Source organism: Cryptomeria japonica, chromosome 6 (genome assembly GCF_030272615.1).
Source record: "Cryptomeria japonica chromosome 6, Sugi_1.0, whole genome shotgun sequence".
NCBI lineage: Eukaryota > Viridiplantae > Streptophyta > Pinopsida > Cupressales > Cupressaceae > Cryptomeria > Cryptomeria japonica.
The window spans coordinates 233,088,742-233,112,600 of NC_081410.1; the positions used below are offsets into that span (position 1 = coordinate 233,088,742).

General features: G+C 37.4%; 1 protein-coding gene and 1 pseudogene across 10 annotated transcripts in view; one reads left to right on the forward strand and one right to left on the reverse strand.

Annotated features, from left to right (window-relative positions):
• Positions 1 to 255: 255 nt before the first annotated feature.
• Positions 256 to 9,836, forward strand: LOC131071415 (pre-mRNA-splicing factor ATP-dependent RNA helicase DEAH1-like; annotated as a pseudogene).
• Positions 5,893 to 23,859, reverse strand: part of LOC131071470 (uncharacterized) — a 216,919-nt gene continuing 198,952 nt past the window's right edge. For 8 of the 10 annotated variants that reach the window (XM_058007341.2, XM_058007339.2, XM_058007334.2 and 5 more), the window contains one exon: positions 13,712 to 14,298. In XM_058007341.2, the coding sequence (XP_057863324.2) occupies positions 14,253 to 14,298 (46 nt within the window). In that variant the 3' untranslated portion in view covers positions 13,712 to 14,252. Of the gene's footprint in view, positions 8,691 to 13,711; positions 14,299 to 15,079; positions 15,216 to 23,859 lie in introns of those variants that run through there. The other 2 variants (XM_058007330.2, XM_058007332.2) reach the window with 2 other exon arrangements.

Sequence of the window (23,859 nt, forward strand, 5' to 3'; positions counted from 1 at the left end):
TCAAACCTGTGAGCTCAACGACCCAGAGAAAGAACAAGGCATGCAAGCTTAGTGGCCCAATAGGTATTTGAACCTTGGTGATCACTTCACCAACAAAGTTTTTTAACCGTGACACTACACAAAACAAAAAAAATTGAACCAACACCAAAGGTAGTAGGCAAAGTTATACTAGCAACAAATATAGCAAAAACTTCTTTGACTATAGATGGAATAAAGTATGTTATTGATCCTGGATTTTGCAAACAAAAATCATACAATTCTCGTTTGAGAATGGAGTCATTGATTGTTACTCCAATTTCAAAGGCATTTGCCTTGCAGATATCAGGTAGAGCAAGAAGAACAGGGGCAGGTAAATGCTTTTGATTGTACACTACTTGGTCACATCAAAATGAAATGGAGGAAATACAATTCTAGATATACAATGGACAAATCTAATGTTTTGCTTATGCTCAAAAGTTTAGGTATTCACCATCTTATAAATTTTGATTTCATGGATCCCCCTCCAGCATAATCGTTAATAAGAGCACTAGAGCAACTTTATGCCTTTGTTGCCCTAAATGACAAGGGCAAGTTAACAAAATTAGGACAATGGATGGCAAAGTTTACCCTAGATCCAATGCTATCCAAAATGACAGTTTCGTCTAATAATGCTAGGATGTACTTCCACACAAGAAATGTAGGAGATCATAATGCATTGCTAAAAGGTGTATGGTTCATGGAAGGAAACAAAATTTTCAACACAGTGGTGCTATGCAAATTATATTCAGGTGAGGAGCATGAAGAGAGCACGTGACATACAAGATCAGTTAGAGGGTCTCTTAGAAAGGGTTAAAATAGAGCCTTCAAGCAATTTGAATGATTTAGAGTTGATACAAAAGTCTATAACATCAGGATATTTTTGTCATATTGCTAAGCTCCAAAAAAATGGATCGTATTGCACAATTAAAAATCCACAAACTATTCATATACATCCAAGTTCTAGCCTTTCTCAGGTGTTATCACGCTGGGTTGTTTACTATGAGATAGTTTATACAACAAATAAATACATACAACAAGTAATTGAGGTCAAACTTAATTGGTTAGTAGAGATTGCTCCACACTACAAGTTAGAAGATGCTGAAGATGCCACTGCTGTGTTACCCCTTATTTTAAATTTTGAAATTGCTCCCCGTTAGTCGCAGAGTCAGTCATTTCCTGAAATCATGTTGCGCGTCGCACCCCTTTTCTAAGTCAATCGCGGAGTTAGGAAATTCTAGAAGTCCCCGATCGCCCGACGTCTCCTATCTTGTGTTTGGTCGCTTTGTCGCGGGTTGTAGAAAGCTCGCAAGTCCCGACCTTAGGTTCATAAGTTTGCATTTTCCCCGACCGAGCGACTTGTCAAATCTTTCCTAGGTTTCGAGGCACCACCTTTGTGTCAGGTTTTATATGAACTAACGCTATTTGCCTTGTTAGTAGGATCAAGATGAATTAAGGGACCATTTAAAAAGGCGAAAGAAAATGCGGCATTTAAGGCATGTCACATCAATTAAGTACATGAACGAGGTGGCAGATGATTTTTGAACTAGCCCCCATTTTTCTGAGTTCTCTAAGTGTATCATCTAGCTCACGCTCATGCAAAGTATAATACAAAATCAGTTGGCAGGCATGCGAGACATAGTGACGGAGCTGTTGAATTTTGAAACCATTTTGCAAGAGCTAGAAACAGGAGAGAGAACTCCACTGGGAGAGAAAATTGTTCAGTGTGGTTTGGCCTCCACAACTGGTTTTCCATTTGTCGTTCCCTACACAGATTTGCTTGTCGCTTGCTCTAAAAGATACAACCCTAAAACTCAAGAAACTTGGGTAGAAGACGGTAAAGTGGTCGCACGAATTAACCTTGAGAGCGTTTCTCGCGCTTTGTGCCTCCCCGAAAAAGAAGTCGTTGAAAATATGTTTGTTTTGGTGGGCAAGGAGTATTTCCGTGCACATGGTGACTTATGCATGAATTGTGTAGCCAGAAACTGACTAAAGTCAACTAAAGTCAGAAAAGGGAGGTAAGTCTCAACTGCCCACTAAGCTTAAAATAATGGATTTCAAAGATGAAGTTGCAGAAATCATAGTCCTTTTGCATTGCATCGTGGGTAGCAATTCCACTAAGTTTTTTGAAATCTGGATGTGTCATTTCATTCTTACTATTTGTGCTCCTGAAAGTTTCATTAATTGGGCCTTTGTTATTAGTTTTCATTTGAATGAGCAAATGCGGAATTTCCACCTGTCCCTTGCTTTCCATGTGCTCATATCTTGTCTACATCTTAGCTAGTCAAGAGTCTGCATGACCAGGTTTAGAATTGCATCACCCTTCTCCTAGTTTTGCACTTGTTTACCATAAATTTCCTTAGCTGACCCTATGGAAGAGTACACATGCTTTTTCCTGCATTCTCAATGGGTCTAGTCAAAAAATTGGAAGGAAACCCTGACCTACATTTTTCTCATGTCTTTGTTGCCCTTGTGATGAAGTTTGGAAGTTTTTACACCCAATTCGACCAGTTTTCATATCTTAGAATTGGGGGTTTTGAGAAAGAGCCACTGAAATTGCCCCGTTTTTCCTCCGATTATATTGTGTTTTTAGAAGTCTGTCGCCAGATGTCTGTAGTGAATGTGAAATATTTGAATATGGGAAAGAGGGGATATCATTTTCCATTGTCCACCAGTGTCTTTTGCTGTAAAACTAATGGTGCTGCCAAGGCAGTGGGGACACTTTTGGAAAAGTTTTATTTTTCATCCTTACCAACTAGAAGCAGCTTTGACAATAAAGGGTATGTGAGGTACCATCTGTCTGGAGCTAAAGGTTATATGCATTGTCCTGAGCTTGAATATTTTTGGGAGGATTGTTTAGATGATGTTGAGGTATTCAAAAGAAGTTATATGAGGCTCTCCTTGCAACAAATTCATACCCTTGGTGTTTCTTTCAATGTCCCAGATGATGTTATTGAAGATGAGGTCATCATTGACCCAAAATATCATACTGTTGCTAATGCAGTCTCTTTGGAGGTTGATTGGTCTAAAGAAGAAGTTTCGGACCTAATGATTTGTACTGCTCTGGTGTTAAGGAGAACATCTGACTGGGTAAATGGCAAATGGAGGCAACAGGTTAGTTCTTCTCAAGGTCAAAAATCTTCATCTCGTAGAGAGCACGGAACAGTTTCTTCTTCTCCTATTCAAACACCAACAATTAAGTCCACAAATAGGCCACCGGGCAGAAGCTCTCAATTAGGTGGTGATGGAGAAAAGTCAGAAGAGACCTCTGCTCGGCTGAAAACCACTTGTGAACAAGATGACCGAGCTACACCGCTCAAAGGAAAATCGCCTCTCTCTGATTTTGAGGGTATATATCAGCAAATTATTGATGGTCAATCTTTCTCTACTCTACTTGAAATCCCTTCCTCTCCTACGCAAAGTACCCCTAGTGTTACCAATAAAGAATCAAAATTTGAGATAACCTCTCTAGCTTGGCAGAAGTCAAAGGTTGAAAAGAAAAGAAAGGTTTTCACCCCCGTCTCTACTGAAATTGACATAGTTGCATTGCAAAGTTTTCGTAAGCAGAAGAAGGCTAAATGAATGTCTCGAATTGTCTTTGATCCTTCTTCTGACCACCAAATCCTAGAAATTGTTGATCCTGTCAGGAATGTGGATGCAAGTAATGTAATTGAGAAGGATTATAAGATCAGCCATGTGGATATGGGACCGTCTACTTTGGAGGGGGACGTCTATCATGCTGACTTCTCTGTTCATGCATTAATCAAAAGAGCACAAGAACAGAAGAAGAAGAATCTTGAGCTCCAATCTCGGGTACAATCTTTAAAGGATTTCATTTCCTCTTTTATAAATCCTACTGTTGGAGAGTCTTCAAGTTCGCAGGTGCAGGAGATTGATCCAGACACTGTGAGGAAAGTTAAAGGTAACTTGGGATATGCTAAAGTTGTCAATGACTGGATCGATGAAATGTATGGTGTTGGCATAGGTTATGTTACTGAGTTCAGGATGTTGTATGTAAATATATGGAACAAGATAAAGGAATTGTTAACAGAACTGCAACAGGTCAAAAAAGAACATGGGAGTATTTTTGTGCTCACAAGGGAAGTCATAGAGCTCATGTCATTGGGCCACGCCATATTGACCACCGAGAAAATAGTTGAACATCCTAGGGAGGTTAATCCTATTTGGCATGATGCACTAGATTGGAAGGAGAAAATCTATCATGACTATATTGATGATATTGATAATGCTCTGAGACGTTACCTAAGTGACTTGCTGAAAATTAAAGAGAATCTTTGTGCTTTGGATGTTGATCTCATGGATAGTTTTGAGGAAAATGTATTGGAACTTAGTGAAATGATATGCCAATTCAAGGATAATTATCAGAGAAATGTTAGGGACCCTCAAAGCATATCCTTAGAATCCTTTAAAGTGCTAGGTCGCCTACAAATACACACCTCTACTTTTGAATTTGAGATGGATGAAATGCACAAGAATATAGTAGCTATTGATGGGTTGGTTGCAAAGTGGAGGACAAGGCTGCAGATCACCACTATACCAGAGGACCCAAACATGGAGCCAGCTATCAATAGGTACTGTGAATACAGGCAAAGGATCAAAGCTCAGGAGGTTGCACATGTTGAACAGGAGGTGGAGATTGTTGAAGATGGAGAACTAGAAGTTGAATAGGTAGTGGCGATTTCTTGTTAAATGTTTTAATTATTTTTCTTGATCATTGGCCGGCCGAGAGGCCTAAAGACTTTTAAAGTAACAATTTTCTTCAAGAAACCGTTACCTTTCATGTTTTAAATATTTGGACTGTGTTTCTAATTAGGATCTTTTGGGCAAACTTTGTTTTTCTCATTAGAACACACAACTTTTATGCATATGGTTATTTGCTATTTTTAATATAGAGGAACTATTGGTGGTATTCATATATTCATAAGCTTTGAATTATGGTGTGGATGCTTTTATGTTCTTTGAAATGGATGTCAGTTGGTGAATTTATATTGAAATGGTGGATGATTTGAAATTTCAGTTGAAGTGGCTTTATTTTAAAATCTGAAAAATTCTAAAAAATAGTAGTTAGTATTGTGAATGCCTTTATAAAGCTTTCTTGTTAAAAGCTCTTTCCTTATTTGCTTTCCAATTAAAAGCATATGAGTTGTTTGTTTATTCATTGAAAATCATTAAAAGGTAGCTGCCACCTTATAAAATAAGCAGAGAATCAATTAGTTCATATTTTGTTAGACTGGTTCAATTGTGGTTACATTTGTCATCTCTATGGGCATGAGAATAAAGAGTTAGGTGACAAATCAGTTAACAAACATGTTGTCAATAAGATTTGCACCTTGTTGAACTTAGGGTTTAACAATCTTTTGAAAGATGGGAATGATCTCAAGGTGTGGGTACCTTATGTGAAATCAAACCTCTAGGTTAAAAGGCTTGGGTCCCTTTGAAGCTTACTCTAAAATCTACTCCTAAACTACTGACTTTTCTTAGAAAAAGGGATAGAATTGCTTGTTAATGAAACCTATTATATTTTTTGGTGATGGGACTAGTTTAATCAGACCTAAACTTACTGTCAAGACTCACAATGACTCAAGAAAAACTCATTTATATGCTCAACCTATGATTTTGACATCACTCACATCAATATTTCATAAAAAAGGAATGTCACAGTGCTTTTTTGAAGGAAAAGAAAGAGTTTTTCACAATAAAACAGCCTTGAAAGCTCAACCACACTTTATGACCTGCTTGTGATTGTCCTAAAACTGTTTATGCATGCTTGTGAAATCATATTTCAAAGGTTTTGAAACTTAAAACGCAGAAAAATATGCCTGAAAATCACCAAAACATAACATGAACAGCCATATGGAAGGCAAATATTTGAATTTTATTGAATAAAGGACTCATTACAATAGTATGACTCTGGAAATGATACTCTTTTGCTTCGAAAATCTGAATTTACAATGCTATAAAAGTCACTAAGTGACTGAAAATGAGTTACAAGTCTAAACTTTTTGCCTAGAAAGAGCTGGAAGCTACAGTACTTTGCAAAAGAAAGCAATAACTAAAAAAGTTGAAGGCCTAGCAGCTGAATATTTATAAATTACATTGTTCATACAAGCTGCAACATGTGCAATTGAGAAAATGTGACATGTGTCTTGCCTTGGACGTTTGAAGAAGTCTTCTATCATTGCTGGGTCGAATGTAACTGATTTTTGGCCAAAAGACCCCTTCAAACTGCTTCAAACTGCATCATTTATGAAGAACAACCTCCCTCTTTGACTTGTCTATGGGTAAGGTCTCAAATCTGCCCCTATATTCCTGGTATTGGCTGGAAAAGGTCTTCAACTGCTGCTAAATTTCCTCCACCAGCTAGATAACACACATACTTTATCCTAGATGCCCTCTGCCTACAGTCCACCTCATCAACTTGCCCCTAAATCTACTCTCCATGATGTTTTCACTTCACACAACTGTTGTGGATCGGATTCAGTTAGTTTCTCACAATAAAAATCTTCATAAGTGCTTCAAACAGTCTCCAAACAGCCTCAAATTCTTCCCCAAACACACCTCTATCCATTGGGCAAGTTAAAACACACCAAAGTGGCCATTATGAGGCCCAAAACTGCCCTTTTTCCTCTGATTCTGTAGCAGGCCTCTACTCCATGGTTTTGATCTCCGCATGTTTCATTCTTCATAACATGCCAATGAAACCCTTAAGATTTTGGAAGTGCACTATCTTTTGTTCTTTATCCTTATGCTTTTATGCTTCTTTGTCCCTCATAGTTTGCTGGACTCAAAACACCACTCATGTCTTTCTGATGTTCTTTTGAGATGCTAATGAACGTCCTTGTTTGTCCTTTGCATTCATTATCATGTGGGCTGTCCCTATCCTCATTTCTTATTATACAGGATAGTTCTCTCCCTTAGTGCACCATTATGTGTTGTGACTGATTTTTCATTGTATCATGTATTAGTGCTTTCACCTCATTCTTCAAGGGACCTCCCTATCGTGTAGGACTGTGGTATGCCTCCTCCTCACTGCCATGCCATTACTACTTGTCATCACAGGCAATGAAAACATTGCCTGTCTTCTTACTTGATTAAGCTTACACCACCCTTCATGAATGATACCATTTCATTGGTCCTCTTCTTTGATAGCTCTGGACTGAGAATGCTGTTATGAACCTCATTTCACATCATCAATAGTAGTTTTGATGTTTTTTATGGCTGTCCTGTAGGTCTTTGCCTTTGGCAATGCTCTCACTTTGCTTGCAAGGTCTTAAGACTATCATTCAAGCCTCTGTCTTCCTTTACCTTATCTCTTTATATGACTGCTCATTCATGCATTGAACATGATTGTTTCTTAAAAGACTCTGCTTTCTTTTGACTATGATATGTTTGTCTTTTCGTGCCTCTTTGGTTACATGCATAATGAAGTTCTTGATACTTTCCATAAACCTGAACCTTTGTCCATACCTTTATACCAATCAAGAAATTCCTCTTCACAATCCAAATATTCTTCAAAGTCATCTTCTAACTGCAATATAAGGAATAACACTCACTTTAGCTTGTCAAAGATAACTAATCCTGTAGAATGCTTTCCCATAATGTCGCCAATAGACTGTTTTCCCTTAACATTGCCACTGTTACTTGTGACTATGGCATCTCATCTTATTAGTGTCTTGAATAAGACTGATATCTCCTTCCTCTACAAGACCTTGTAACTATGCACTCATGATATCAATAATGATAGATCATTTCAGGTTCTTTCTTGTTTCACCACGGAGCTCTTTGTCACGACCTTATGAGTCATATGGACTTTTATTTTTAAAAACGGCAACCTTGATCCCTCTAACAATTATGTTTGACAGTGTGTTCATTTGCTGTCCTCTACAAGTTTCAGGACTGAACTTTTCTGTGCTTCTTTGAGTTCCTTGGGTGACCTTTAAGTCCTTCAAACTTTCATGTGAACTACCTGCATGCATGCTGCCCTTTTTAAATAATAGTCTTGAAAAACTCTAAATGGCTGTGAGATGTTGCCGTCACTGCCACATTTGTGTTTGTCAACTGTTCTTTGGGTTGCTCCCTGTCTACAGTGAATGCATTGGGTAGGTTGTATCCACTTTTTCTTTCATGAGGGCTAACATTAGATGTTTGAGATCCTCTTCATGTCTTTCCTTTATTGATGCAAGCTTTGACCCCTTTGTAACTGTCACTTCTCCTCTTTTTATGACTGTTCCAAATGATTGTCCTTCTTGATCTGTTGCTGTCTTTGACATCTTTAAGATGTGTTCTTTTAATAATGCTCTGTCATTTTTTTATGTTTCTAATAGACCTTTATCATTATCATCGTTGCTGCTCATGATTTCCTTCACAGCTCTCCAAAGGACTGCAATTTTCCTTACCTCAAGGATTTTGGTTCCTTGTGATCTATGCCTTCATCTTGTGGACTATCTTTTATAACTTGGAAGACTATCCTTTCTTTGTGAATGTCATATTTTTATCATCTTGCTTCTTTATCTATCACAAAACCCAATAGAACTGTGCATTTCTTCTTCCTTGCTTTGCAACAGTCATTGCTTCCCAAGTATCCCACTGTCTTTGACTCTGTCATCATCTTTACAAAACTGTCTTGACTATCCCCTGTACTCCTTATAAAGTGACTGCACCGTATTTGCAAGGGTGTGTATGTATCAACAACAGCAACATTTGCTTGATAAGATTTCACTATCTTTGCATTCATCTATGAATATTGCAATACACTTACATGACAGAATACTACAATGAACTTGCAAGACATAATACTACAATGAAAAAGAGTTCTCAGTAAGCTCCAATGTTTCATAAAATGATCAACATAAACTGTTCTTTCAACATTGTGACTAAAGATCTCAACCCAAACTTAATTGAAACATCCCTGCCTTTCATAGTTCGAGACAACTCTTCTCTACATTCACTGTGATTTTATTCCATTGATTACTCATGAATGATCTATCATAGAAATGTTGTGATGCAATTTGTATGGTATGGCTGTTCATGAAGGCTAATATTGCATTATTTCTTACTTATCCCCTCTCTTTCTACATATTTACTCGCCATAAGCCAGTAAATACCCAAAAGAAATACCATACATCAAACAGAGCAGGTGATATTCCACAACAAGAAGGGCTTTAAAGTGAAAACACAGATCTGGCATGAAAAGAACATGGCCAGGCATTAGAAGACCTCTTCCACCTTTTCCTACATATGCTTAAACTGCTCAACCGCCTCATAAAAAGTTGTGATGAAGACCTGACCACCTTTGAAGGAGATCATACACTGCTGAGAAAACAAGAAAACCTAGGTTTCCTTCCTTTGCGTAGAGGACCCAATTGTGGTCAATGAAACCAACCATAGGGGATGGTAAAATGAAAAACGTGGGTGTGTTCAAAACGAAACACTTCCCTCCAATCTATGCACACCTTTTGGGAAAATTTTAAAAGATCAAATTGTGGCACTATCACCCTAGCTTACTCAAGACTGTCATAAAATATTCTTGCAACGTGGGCAATGTGAGAAGCAGCTACAAAGGTAGAAGAAAATAACCTTTTGGGAATGAATATTACGCCTTGAAAGGAAGACTAAAACCAACAAAAGTTGAACCATGAAACTCTAAAAGGAAACATGTGACCAATGATAAGCCTGGGACCATGCAGCTCAACAAGGTGAATTCTAAACATTACCATTTTCACTGAAAGATACTAATGGCAACAGCCACATCTCAGAAACAGCTGAAGGGTAAAGGCAAAGCAGTGATGGATAGGTTTTGATTTTGAGGTGCCATACAATTTTGATCATGTAACTGGTTTTACAGCTTTGCTAATGCAGCTATAAGCAAAGAATAGATCCTTTCCTCCATGTTTGAATTGACCTTCAGAATAGAAAAAAGTTTATCTTTATTGAAATAATTTAATTGTTCCTTGAATGTAAATAATTTGTAATGTAGACAATTTTGAGTTGCTCATTTTGATTTCTTCCACCAATTTCAGTTATCTTTTTAATGATAATAGTTAATGGTAATACATTTTTTTTTAATTTTATTCATATAGATTGATTTTTAAGTGTTCAATTAAATGATTCTAAGAATAGCCAACGTTTTGAGGTGAATTTAAGGTGGAGAGAAAAATGTTGGAGGTACGTCAATATTAATTGCTTTTAGTTTTCATAATAATATACGCGAGGTTAAAATTCATGATGTGATTTTACTTTGAAAGTATATTACTATAAAGATAAATGAATCATATAGTAAAAGATTTATGCTTTCTCAAGTGAAATTTGATTGCCGGGTCTACATCTTAAGGAAAATTGAATGGCTGACAGTTTTATGTCATGGCATGCGTTAGCATGGATTCAGAGTGGGGTACTGTTGTGATGTATTCACACATCACCCCATTGCAATGGGGACCCCCACTTTTTGCTTTTTGGGGTTAGCCCTTTTGGTTTTGTCGTTAGTCGTTTTCGTGTCTTAGCCTGTGCATTGAAGGGATTGAGTCATGTGGATCTCCTCAAGAGGTCAGGTCAATTGAGTGATTAGGGGTTATTTAGATCATTCCTAGGGTGTTTTTTGTGTACTATCCGGTCGCACTTCAAGTTGCTAAATCAAACCTTGGTTGAATGCATAATGTCCTCCTAGGTCCCATCCCTTACATCAAGGACAGAGCGAATTCGCCTTAAGGAGTCTAGAATGTCATCCTGACCCTCAAATGTCCTGAAATTTGGCTAAGTCTGAAATATCATCCTGATCCTGAAATTTGACTAAGTCTGGAAAATTGAAGAATCCTCCAAAAACTAGATTTTGCATTATAACTCCTGGAGGTCCGAAACCACTCTCAAACATCCTGACAATATATATGGAATATAACTTATATCTTTCTTCTTTCTTATACTAAAATGTTATATTCCATATATGAATCTTGACGGAGAGACTAACATGTCAAATTTCGCTCCTGACCCTTCCAAAGGGTCCAAAGCGAATTTCCTTATATCTCCCTTTTGGTCCTAATTTGCCTCATAAACCTTATCCCTATGGCGTGGTTGAGAGATTATTGATGTGTGAAACAAAGTGAAGTGATGAAAAGTGAAGGATTTGAGCATAATTGCAAATTTCGCTCCTGACCCTTCCAAAGGGTCCAGAGCGAGATTTTTCTAAGCTCCTGACCCTTCCAAAGGTTCCTGAGCGAAATCCTCCAAATGACTTATTTCTTCACTAGGGACATCAAATGGTGGACATACATGGCAAGGAAGGGATTCAAAAAGGACAAGTCTAAAGCAAGCTAAGTGAAAAAGGATGAGAATTGAGCCTAAAATAACTTTTTCGCTCCTCACCCTTCCAAAGGGTCTAGAGTGAAATCCCTAAGACTCCTTATTTTCACTTGTTTTGAGCTAGGATGGAAGCTAGTTGCATAATCATGATGGGAGGAGGTTTGAAAGGTTAAGTTCAAGGCTGGGAAATAATGAAAATGTGAGGTAAATTGAGCAAAATGGCAAATTCGCTCCTGACCCTTCCAAAGGGTCCAAAGCGAATTTTCATAGAATCCTCCCCCTTTCTTCAAATTTGGACCAATTTTGTGCCTTGGAGCCTTAATTAAGACGTTATCATGCCTTGGAAGCAATTGAAGGATGAGAAAGTGGAAGATTTGAGTCTACAGAGCAAAAATCGCTCCTGACCCTTCCGAAAGGTCCAGAGCGAAATTCCAAGGAGGTCTAAGGTTTTGCCTAGGTTCTTGAGCAAAACCTATTCCTAGGCAATTTTGGAGGCGAATGATTTGATCTTGGTAAGGTAAGGTTGAAAATGAGGTCTAATTGTGCAACTTTGTCAAATTTCGCTCTTGACCCTTCCAAAGGGTCCGGAGCGAATTTCATTATAGGGCCTGTCCTTCCAAGGGGTCCAGAACGAATTTCATCCTAATGCCTTCTTGTTGATGATTTAAGGTAAGAAATGCTATGTTAGAATGAATATGTCATGTATTCTTAATCATCTTTTGTTTGTTTTGCTGATCAACAAGACCGTGCTAGAAGGAAGAATAGACAACGGCAATCTATTCAAGTTCCATCATCATTAAGGACACCTCAAAAGCATGGAGGAGGACTCAAGGTGCTTCTAAAGTGTTGGAAGACTTCAAGTGTTCAAACAGTAAAGCTAACCATCCTCAAAGACCTCATTCTACCACATGGAGAAATCACAAGATATCAGAAGAAAGATCTTACAAACACTTCAAGGCAAAGTGAGCTACTAGAGGAAGAGTGACCGTGAAGAGGCTTCATCAAGCACAAAAGAGTCAAGGAGAGGTACATCATTCATTGAGTGCATCAAAGGAAAAGGAGGATCGACCAAGGTCATCACAGAGCAAGTACCAGACAAGGTGGCATCCCAGTCACCGTTCCTCCAATTAGAAGGGTCCACATCAATATGTCCAGATTCAATGTACCTGACTCACCAGTGATGGCACACAAGTCGATGTACCTCCCTTGTTTCCTATTGGTTCTCAAGCATTGAATGTAATTTTCTCATTGGCTAAAGGAGTTTGTTGTAACAAACCATAATTAGGGTTTTTTATCTTGTAATCCTAGCCATTGATTGTAAATCAATCAGAGCCATTGAATTGTAAAGAGTTCCCTATATAAAGCTCTGGTTCTTCATTTGTAAAGGTTAATAGTTAGAAATTAGTTAATAGTTAATAGCTAAGAATTAGTAGCTAGAATAGTGAATAGAATAGCAATTAGAATAGAGTAGGAGGAGAAGGCAAAAAATTGTTGCCTTGATTGTAAATGAACTCCATTTTCATTGAAGTTATGGTGAAATGTATTGTTTCTTTGCAATACGCATGGTCTCTTGTTGAATGTTCATTTTAGATGATAGATAATCAGATTGAATGAAGGAAGTTTACTGAATGTACTCGCGTGGAATCCACCTAGTCCAAACCACTAGCCTCTTGTTGATTGTAAGTGCGCCCTGCATGGTCAATTGGCATAGAATGAGCTTAATCTCAAGTCATTACGCGTCTATTGTTCATGCATTAACTTGAATGATGATCAATGTTTGACAGTAATGATTTGAACATCTTCAGAACTACCCTAGAAGATCGCACTAAGTTGGTGTTGAATTTTTCAGTTTGATGGTGAGACCTAGCCCAATAGGACTCCACCTAGTTCTTCATCCATCTTCTTGCATTCTAGGCCTTAGATTAGATTCTCCAAAACCTTTATCTTTTGATATTTCTTTATCTTCCAGCTAGTAGATAGGACTTGAGTTCCAGCAAATCAGACGCTCAAGCATTCGAATGTAAGTCCCCTTTGTGAATCCAACATATTCACATCAGACCAAATTGAGCTTATCCACACATAGAGACCCTACATACAAGAACCTTGGAGTTGCCTCGATTGATCCTTAGGCGAAATCTTCAGCATTCGGGGAAACATTGTTCAAGAGAGGATAAGATACCTTGGTATTTTATTCTGTGTTCGCATGTGCATAAAAAACACATCAACAGGTACACAGCCAAATAATTGCCTAAACACAAACTTTTTATGTCTGCTGCAACTGACTTTCTGTCTAAAGGCATAAATGCTTAAAATCATGCCCAGTGATAATCTCTTGATCTCCATTACAATATTGCTTTAAGCAAATAATGTCTTTAAACTTAAATTCTTCCAATTTGAGTTTTGAATAAATAATAAATACGGAAATTATTACAATTATAAAAATGCTACTAGAACATAGGGTGTCAAATTTCTTGCCATGAAAATCAGTGTAGCAGATTTCTGCCATTTTTTCTACTATTCTTGTTAGTGTCCACCATACATTACAATGTTAGATGTGCTGTCATAACTTAATGTTCTCACTCCTTGTGAAGGATAAAACACAATTATTTTCACGTGCAGTACTATTCCAAATCTCCAATATATGTTGATTGAATGTCACGACACCCCCATTGCAGTCATCTTATTCTATTTATGCAAATGCACACACAAATTGTGTGAAAATAATATTTTGTCATATAATTGCTATTTAACATTTTTATTGAAAATGGACTATGGCCCATAACAGTCATTCAAATTGCTCACAAAATGCTAATGTGACACAGCCAACCAAAAAATGGAATAGGCTGATGCTACATTAGAAAACAAACAATAAGTATAACAAATATACCACACCAAACTGAGGGCATTGGATCACAGAGACTAGTTCAAATTCCATGCCTTTCATTGTAAACCTGCAGGAACTTTTCCAAGCTGCAAGATAAAAACCACAAATAAGATTTCAAACGCACTAATTCCAAATTGTAAACCTTAAATGTTCTGAAAATAATTTCAAGTTTTGATAAGACGGGCACTGCTGCTAGAAACACTTAGAACATCAAAATGGATGCCAATGAATGAGCCTAGGTACTCTATGAACAGGTCCATAGTATATGTAAATGACTTGAGAATCAGAAAATATAGCAAAAGATAATTTTAGCTTTTGATTTGAAACGAGAAATGATTAAAGGTTACCTGATCATTGGGTATGAGTCAATTCCTAAGGCTTGCAAATAATCTTAACAAAAAGACAAAGACTTTCGAAATGCAAATTCATCTAGTATCAGTTATAACTTTGAATGCATTAAGTAGCATGAATATCCACAAATAACCACGAGAGATGAATAACAACTGGAAAGAAACCACAGACATTCAAGAGGAGTCCAGAAACAATAGAAAATCTGAACTTATATAGACAAAGAGCAATTTATGGTAGAAAAAATAAGAAACTGTTTGATGATCTAAAAAATAATACATAAAAAAAACAGGTGCAATAAAATGCACATAAGTAACATTTGGACATTTGGAAATCACAAAATACATAAGCAACTGAGAAGATGATGGTCTAACAAGATGCTAATTTCAATGCAACGTCTTCACTCCATCCCGAAGGCATTGTATGCCCATAACTCTTAAGACTTCAAAGAAAATGGCATGTTTGCACAAAAGGAGGGGGGATAAAAGATTTGACCTATTATAACAAAAAACACATTCTGGAGGACTCACTTGTACCGATTCTAACAAAAAGCTCATTGTATGCCTATCATGCTGATTGTGGAAAAGCAATCATCCAATGTGTAGAGTGAAATTTGAACATTCCTTGTATATGCGTGAATTTCATAAATGGTCATCTACAAGCAAAAGTGGTGTTAACATGATATCTAAATTGAAATTTCAACGTGAAAGCACCATAAACATAGGAGAGAAAACAGACTGTTACAGTGTAGATTTCTGATGCAGAAAAGAGTTGGATAATCCTTTTTAACTTTTGCAATTGTCTACCCCAAAACTGGATTGAACATTTTATTATAAATGCAAATGCAGTGGCATCAGTTGATGATAAAAAAGATTATGAATAAAATCCATTATATAATGCCAAAAAAGTTCACCCTTAAACAAACTCAAGCTGATGGTACAGACATTATAGGCCATGTCAATGAAAAGTCTATAACCTTAAAAATTGTGTGTATATATGTATTTGGTTAGTAATTGCTATTGACTAAAGCTTTGAACCAGTGGGGTCACATTGGGGGGACCCTATCCCTCTAGTGATATTGGCTTGCTGAGGCATTAACACCATCCTGATTTGACTCTTGCTAATTTCTCCTTATCTCATGCTTGTTCTACCCTTACCTCTCCATATCTCGTTATCCCTCCATTGTCACTCCGTGCCACCACTCCACAACCTATTAATCTCTCTGCCACCCTTCGCTCCTTATCACTTTGTGCCACCTTTTTATCTCTCATCTCTGCCCCTTATCTCTCCGCTGAAATGCCTTATCACTCCAACCTGCCACTCTCTAAGGTCGATCGAGCGCCTCCTTATCACTCCTTTTATCTCCTTATCCCTCCACAGCTCCTTATCTCTCCATCGCTCAGATCATCATGGCCCCTTATCTCTCCGATCTGCACCCTTATGTCTCCCCATGCACTCCCTCCACAGTGGCAATGCCTCTCCTAATATCTCCTATCCATCAAACCCACCTCTGCCAGCGGCTCCCTGATCTCGCATCAGTGGCATCCAGCACCCTTCCAATCACGTCATCATCTGTGTACCTCCTTGTTGCTAGCGTGTGCCTTGTTGTGGGTGCATGTAGTCATCCCCCTTTTTGTTCTTGTCTTTTTTCCTCCTGTAGGATGAAAGGCATGAGCTTTGAATTCGTGACCACCCTATCATCAGGGCTTGTGACTTACCATCACGTTGCAGGGTCATCCCCAAAAAATTGTGTTTAATTATATTTAAGGCCAAATGTTAAGTTATTATTATCACATTAATGTCAACTTCAGAGAGGGGTTGCATTGTTTCCAATGGGATCAAAGCCGTTATTGGAGTTGGACAGCACTTCCTGAAGTGATTTTGGACAACCTGTCCATGACTTGCGATTTTTAGCAATTTACTATTTTTAATGTCAATTTCGACACCCATTGGTCAGTTAAAAATGTTCCTATTCTCTTGGCGAGCTCAGTTCATAGTTTTAGTAGAGTCCATGGAGGGTTGCTATTTATATTAAGTGTTTGCCTGGCTGGGTTGGTTCTCTTTAGTCCCCAATGAAAACTACTATTTATAGTATGAGCTTGTATTAGCTTCAATTGTCACTTTACAGATCCAGTCAGTCCTAGCAGCATTTCAACTTTGAGATAGACTGTGATTTGAATGCTAATGTTATTTTTGAACTCATTTGGCATTCAGAAGAATTCTTTAAATAATGTTAAAATATTTAAGTTAAATGATATATTTAATTTAACATTATTTAAATTATATAAGGTGACATTATTTTAACGCTTAGGGAATTATAAGGTTTTAAATAATTTAATAAAAATTTATGGAGACAAGCACCAACATATGGAGGTATAAGGATATTAAAGTGACTTTATATTAACGAAGAAATTAATGAGGGGTCACTTTATTATTATTTCCCATATACAAGTTATATATTAAAATATTTTTGGGAAATTTAAATAGTGTTTTTGGAAACTTCATGAGAGGGTTATAAAAGGAGATTTGAGGAAGTCATTTGATATGCTTGGCTAATTTATTTTCTCTCTGAGAAATTGGGAGGTCTAGTTTCATTGCAGGAAATTCGAGGATGGAAACCCTTGGAGTTTCTTGGTGGTTTGGACAAAAACCCAAATCCATCTCTGGTGTGGACTCATCCAGGATTCACCATTGCAATTCATTTTCAGATTGTTGGAGATTTCAACTAGAAATCTCTCTAGGAAAATTTGACAGGGCATTTTCTAGCTGCCCCAAGAAGCACATTTTGGTTCATATCTGTTGGAAAGTACTTTCTGGTTCTGGGTATTATTTCTAACATCCTCCTACAGCTGGGGGATAAAGATTAATATATTTTTTGGAGGTTTTAGTTGGCATTTGATTTTTACAGTGGGTCTACAAGCAAAGATTGTGAAGTCTCATTCCGAGACAATCTCTCACCTAAAGTTTGCAAGAAAGACAATTTATTGGTTATTTACAAGGGGTTACAGACAAAGTATGAATGTCATAACTAGAGAATGATATTTGGAGTGGGTTGGAAGCAATTAACAATTGCATCGTAGCTGGGCTTAAGAATACTTCTCAAACCTGCTTGTGGGAGTCAATATTATGCATCTGCAACAGGGCATACAAGCTTAGGTTAGTGCAAATTATAACTTGAGTTTATTTGCTGGTTCAGACCTGAGTTTAGCAGCAGCAAATATCTGATATACTTTTTCAAAGACCTGTAGCAGTCAATTCCAGTTAAATCAGACCTACAACAAATACTATTTCCTCTTGTTCAAGATTGTTGTTGTTATCAGAAGAAGCCACTCTTTCAGATGTAGATCGTCTTGTACTTGTAACCTCATATTTTGACTGTTGTCTACTGTTGACTGTAATCTGCCATTATCATTCTATGTTCCAGGTCTGTACATTATTATTCATCCTATTTCAGATTATATGCAATGAGCTTAATAAAGATTATAGGTGAACTTATTGTTTAAATGCATATTGGTTTTTCTTGTTGTTCAAATGCAATATGTTCACTGTATGTCCCTTGATGATGAATAAAATCTAAGAAACAAAACAATCATCAAACCTTTAATGTTGGCTTTAGTCATTGCAAATCCATTTCAAAAAATTTAAATGCAGATAGGGGTGGGACACTGCAGTATTTCAAAGTTTTTGGAAGCACATGATACATTAGGAGAGATGAAGAAGACCTAGGAAAGTTTGATGCTAGAGCCAATGGGGGAATATTCCTTGGCTACTCCACAAGAGGAAAAGCATACAAATTCTATAACAACAGGTTACACAAGATCATTGAAAGTGCAAATATGAAGGTTGACGAAGGCAGACATTATGAAGAAGAAATCCTAGAAGCTCCTCAAAATGAGGAAATTTACAAAGAAGAAGGAATAGAGGAGATTGAGAAAGACATTGTTGAGCAAGCCAACTCAAAGACACCATCAAGAGAACCACATAACACTCCTTCCAAATTTGTCCAAAAGAATCATCCAGAATACTTGATCATTGGGGACAACGATACAAAGATTCAAACAAGGAGGAGATTTTGAAAGATCCCTGATGGATCTCTTTTACTAATCTGCTGTAATTTTTATTATTTTAAATTGATTTTTCCTGCTTATTAATATTTTCTTTCAGAAATAGACAGAAGTTGCAGAAGGGTTGGATTCTTTTTGTATTTTGATGATTTTTCAACAAGTAAATAATAAAGTACAAGTACATGAACAAAGTACTGAAAATGAAGTTCATATACAGCCAAAACAAATTCGATTCAAGGCAGATTTCTGAATATAAAATCAAATATTTAACCAAATGAAGATTTCCAATAATTTCAGGAAGATTACAATCAGGAATAATTCCAACTTGAATGTTGAAAGAGTAACATAACCAGGAATGAAGCTACGGCAAGATTCCAGCCCTCCAAGTGCTGCACGTGGGAAGGAAAGTGGCTGCCAGGTACAGCCGTACGGCTGCCAAGTACACCCAACTCGTTAGAAACCCCAAACCCCACGCTGAACTCTATCAAAAACGCTGAACCTCTAGAAAGAATGCCGTACAATCTCCAAGATGCTAATAGCTGCAAGCAAATCCAAACCACTGTATTGGGGCCTACGTCCCAAACAGGCAAGGCATTGGGGTTGGCGTCCCAGATGCTGAAAAGCTCTTCCAGAGCCAAATCTCAAATCCAAGATGTAAAATGTGTAAAAGATAATAAGAATTAGGTCTCAACTTCCTTATAACACCTTCCCACTTAGCTCAAACCCTAAAAGTGACTCAATGGGGCGTTTAGGGTTAAAATGTTATATTTCTCATTTTAAGTTGCCAAGTGCATAGAAAATGACCTTTTTCAAATATAAAGAAATCCGTTCACCGAAAGGATCTGAGTCAAAAGAGAAATATTTAGAAAAGTCCAAGACCTTTCCAACGAGCTATTACACCAAGGGATATGCATCCAAATGAGGCCAAAAACCCCTTATTACTCCAAAATGGCTATAAACATAGCCTTATTTAAATAATAAACGCTAACTTAGAAAATATTAAAAATATAACCCAAATAGCTGCAAAATGCTCAAATGACACCACAAACCAGAAAGTCAACCTGCCACCTGTTTGTGACTGAAGTCGGAAATCAAGGAACCACTGGCAGTCTCATCCCTAAAATCTAGGGATGCTCCTAGAAACTAGGAAACAAACCCAAATCCTCTGAAACTGAACCCAAGGAATAATCTCAAGGAGACCCAACCCTGGGTATGGTCATAACCTCCTGAATAGTAGGGATATCCTCCATAAATGTAGGAACGGTCTCCTAAAAATAAGGAACTGCTCCAAACTGATCAACTACTGCCAGAACACCAAGTCCCAGACACTGTATTACAACACTGAGTCTCTATCCATCGCTGTCAGCCTACAAGACCCCATAATAAGCTGACTCCCATGTCTCTGCTAGACAAAGCTAAAGAGGGGACATGACAGATTTACCAACATGACAAACCATGCACATTTTTTCTTGCTCCCCAAAATAGAACCAAAGGGCTTTACAGAAGCAAGTGAAGACAAGCATTGGATAATGGCTATGGAAGAGGAATTGGATCAAATTGAGAAGAGACTTAGGAACTTGTCCCAAGATCTAAGGACAAGAATGTCATTGGCACTAAATGGGTTTTCAAAAATAAATTGAATGAGGATGGCCAAGTTGTGAGGAACAAAGCAAGGCTTGTGTGCAAAGGATATGCTCAAGTTGAAGGAATTGATTTTGAAGAAAACTTTGCTCCTATTGTTCGTATGGAATCTTTAAGAATGTTTTTAACCCTTGTCAGTTTTAGGAATTTCAAAGTCTACAAGATGGATGCCAAGTCAACCTTTCTAAATGGAAGCTTGGAGGAAGAGGTATACATTGAACAATTGAAAGGATTACTACTATTAGAGAATGAGGACTATGTTTATAGGATAAAGAAGGCACTTTATGGACTTAAACAAGCCCCAAGGGCTTGGTACTCAAGATTAGATAAGTATCTTCAATAGCAAGACTTTGAGAGAGGAATTGCAGACAACAATCTTTACATCAAGAACGAAGAAGGAAATTTGTTGATTGTTGTGGTCTATGTGGATGACATCATTTTTGGAGGTAGCAGTGACAAAATGTGCCAAGAATTTGCCACAAATATGCTAAAAGAGTTTGAGATGTCAATGCTTGGTGAATTATCTTTCTTTCTTGGGTGGCAAATTTCCCAATTAAAAAAGGGCATATTTATTTCACAAACCAAGTACATTAAGGAGATGTTAAAGTAATTTGGGATGGATGATTGCAATCTAGTGAGCACTCCCATGGTTATAGGTTCCAAATTAAGGATGATGAATCTCTTGAGGCTAACCAAACACTATACAAGTCCATGATTGGAACTTTATTATATGTGATAGCTACAAGGCCCAATATTATGCAAGCAATTGGTTTGGTGGCACGGCTTCAAGCAGTTCCAAAGGAAACTCATGTTCATGCCATCAAAAGAATTTTCTAATATCTAAAGGGCACTGTTGATTTTGGATTGTGGTATCCAAGAGGTGAAGATTTCACCCTTAAAACATATACGGATGTGGATTGGGCTAACAATATTGATGACAAAGGAAAAAAGCATAAGTGGAGAAGCACTTCTCCTTGGTAACAATCTTGAATCTTGGCTGACCAAAAACCAAGCTTCAGTTTCATTATCTATAATAGAAGCAAAATACAAGCAATAGTAGCTTGTTGCATCTAGATTCCCTTGTCAAATTTGCCTTAAAGTCTTCAAATTAATGTTGTCTGACATTTCGTCAAACACATGGCTTGCAATCTCTTTTCAGCATATAGTTGATCCTACTTCTGATTTCTTCCTCATAAGTTGACCAAATGCATGAATCAAAGACAACTTCTAGTCTGAATGATTAACCAGTGAATAATGTGATTGACTGAAATGAAAGTGCACTTTCAAATCATCTATAATGAACAAGGACCATATATTGGCATTTCATTGAACAGTTGGCGTGCAGCCTTGACACCTTTCCAAATGACTGAAATACTTAGCTTGATATGCAATGCAAAGCTTCTATTGATTTCAATCTACACCTCAGTTCTGATTATACAAGACTCTCAAATGCACTGACTTGTAATCACTGAATACAGAGATGAATATTAGAATTTTTTAGGCTGCCATAACTGTCCTAAGACTTAGACGTTCATAACAGTAAACTTCAAACTGAAACTGAAGACAACTAATTTTCTGAACATATATATGTCTGATTTCTACACAGTTTGCATTGAGACTTCATATACATCGCCCATAATTAGAAAGAGGTGTTCTTACTAAACATTTCAAACATTTATCAAGCAATATACATACAATGTTCAGACCTGGAAGTAGTGAATTGACTGAAATGTTTGCAACAAGTAGAACAGACCTTCAAATACCCACATGGCTGTCAATCGAGGTGGCTTACAGCAATTGATCGGCTTCTAAAGATTATGCCTCCAACAATCTGAAAATCGCTCTTCAAACCCCTTTGATTTTCTGCAGATTAAATCTTCTAAAAAGCATTAGTATTGTAGCGTTTACTATTCATGGGTACTGTAGCGATTCACTATTCACTGGTACTGTAGCAATTTACTATTTATGCCACCTTCAATCTGCATCATAGCTTCTTATTTGAACCAAAACTTCCACCATTAAGTTCAACAACAAACTTTGAAGATGAGTTCACCTCTCATGGAAAGTTGGGGTTTCGTCCAACCTTCAAATTCCAAGGGATTTCGTCCTTGAACAATCTAGTCACTGATTTCCAGCAACAATGAAGAAATAGCTTCAATATAATATTCCCATAACATGCTCTTGAAGGAAGACAAGGTTTGTTTATAAAGACTCCTCAAACTCCAAATCAATCTCTACGCTCAATGTGGGATAAATCCTCCTTTACTTTTAATTCCTCCTTATGAAGTAGCTTCTCAAACAAGCTGGAGAGCTTTATAAATTAAAATGACTTTAAATTGTCATTTTATAAAGTCACTTAATGCTATAATGGCCCCCCTCTTAATGACATTTTATAAAGTTAAATAATAACTTTATAATATAATCGTTAACAAATAATATCATTTAATGCCATTATAATTTTAAAATCTCATTGATTACTCATTTTCTCTCTGTCCCGTTTGAACCTGGAGGTCAACCATTGTTTCCACCACGCATCCAACTGCCTTACTAAAAATAGTAAGGTGGGTCTCTAATGTAGCACTGACTTACTATAAATAGTAAGTACCTCAAAACATAGCTAGAAACCTCTGAATAACCTAGCCTCACAACATAAGAAAGATTTGGAGAAGTAAAGGCTGACAATTGCCACCTGAAAAGCTCTAAGATGCCCAGACCGGACCCTCTAAACAACTCCATTAGCCTATGAGAGTCAGTAAATAGGCTAATCCTCTGAAAACTGATGCTCATGAAAATGGGGACATTACAATCCGTCCTTCCTGAAATTGCTTGTCTCCAAGCAATCTTAGCAACAAAGAACACACCACTTCACCAGGATCCCAAGGGAAATGTTGTGTAATCTCCATCACGTCACCAACCATTTTCCATTGCTCGATGCTGATCTCAACTTCACCATGCAAGAAGTGGTGAAGCCAACCAATGGGAACCATCCAAACTGTAGTGCCAACCTTGTCAACACCCGAGTCCCAATGCAAACAATACACATGTCCATCTACTCTGTGGAGATAGGAATAACTGAGGATACCCACAACACAACAACAATCTCCACCCTCTGCTGAATGCTCCCCATAGCTGTTGAATAACATGCAATCTCCCCTCTTATGTTGTTGATGTGAAACCAAACAACACCCTCAAAACTGCAAGACCGACTTGAGGGGATGCTAAGGATACCAACAGGCACATAGGATGATAGAGTATCATCCCCATGCTGCTCTCTCATGACAAGGAAATAATTTAACTCTTCCCCAATCTCATGTGTAGCAATGACATTAGTGGCTGATCCACTAAGTGTGTATTCAATGTGTTCACACATCTCTAAGAATTGAGCATTTAATGGTCTCTCAACCAAAGGCAACTCATGGGTCTCAAGATGCAAGTTATGTGTACCAATAAAATATTTGAATCATACCTCTTCTCTTGTTCACACATAATTGCATATTCTTCATGCTTGCTTACCTCAAGAAACTCCTCCTTTGCATGCTCAACTTTAATATGTTCTTCCTTTGAAAGAATTAGAGATCAAAGGTGTGACTCCCC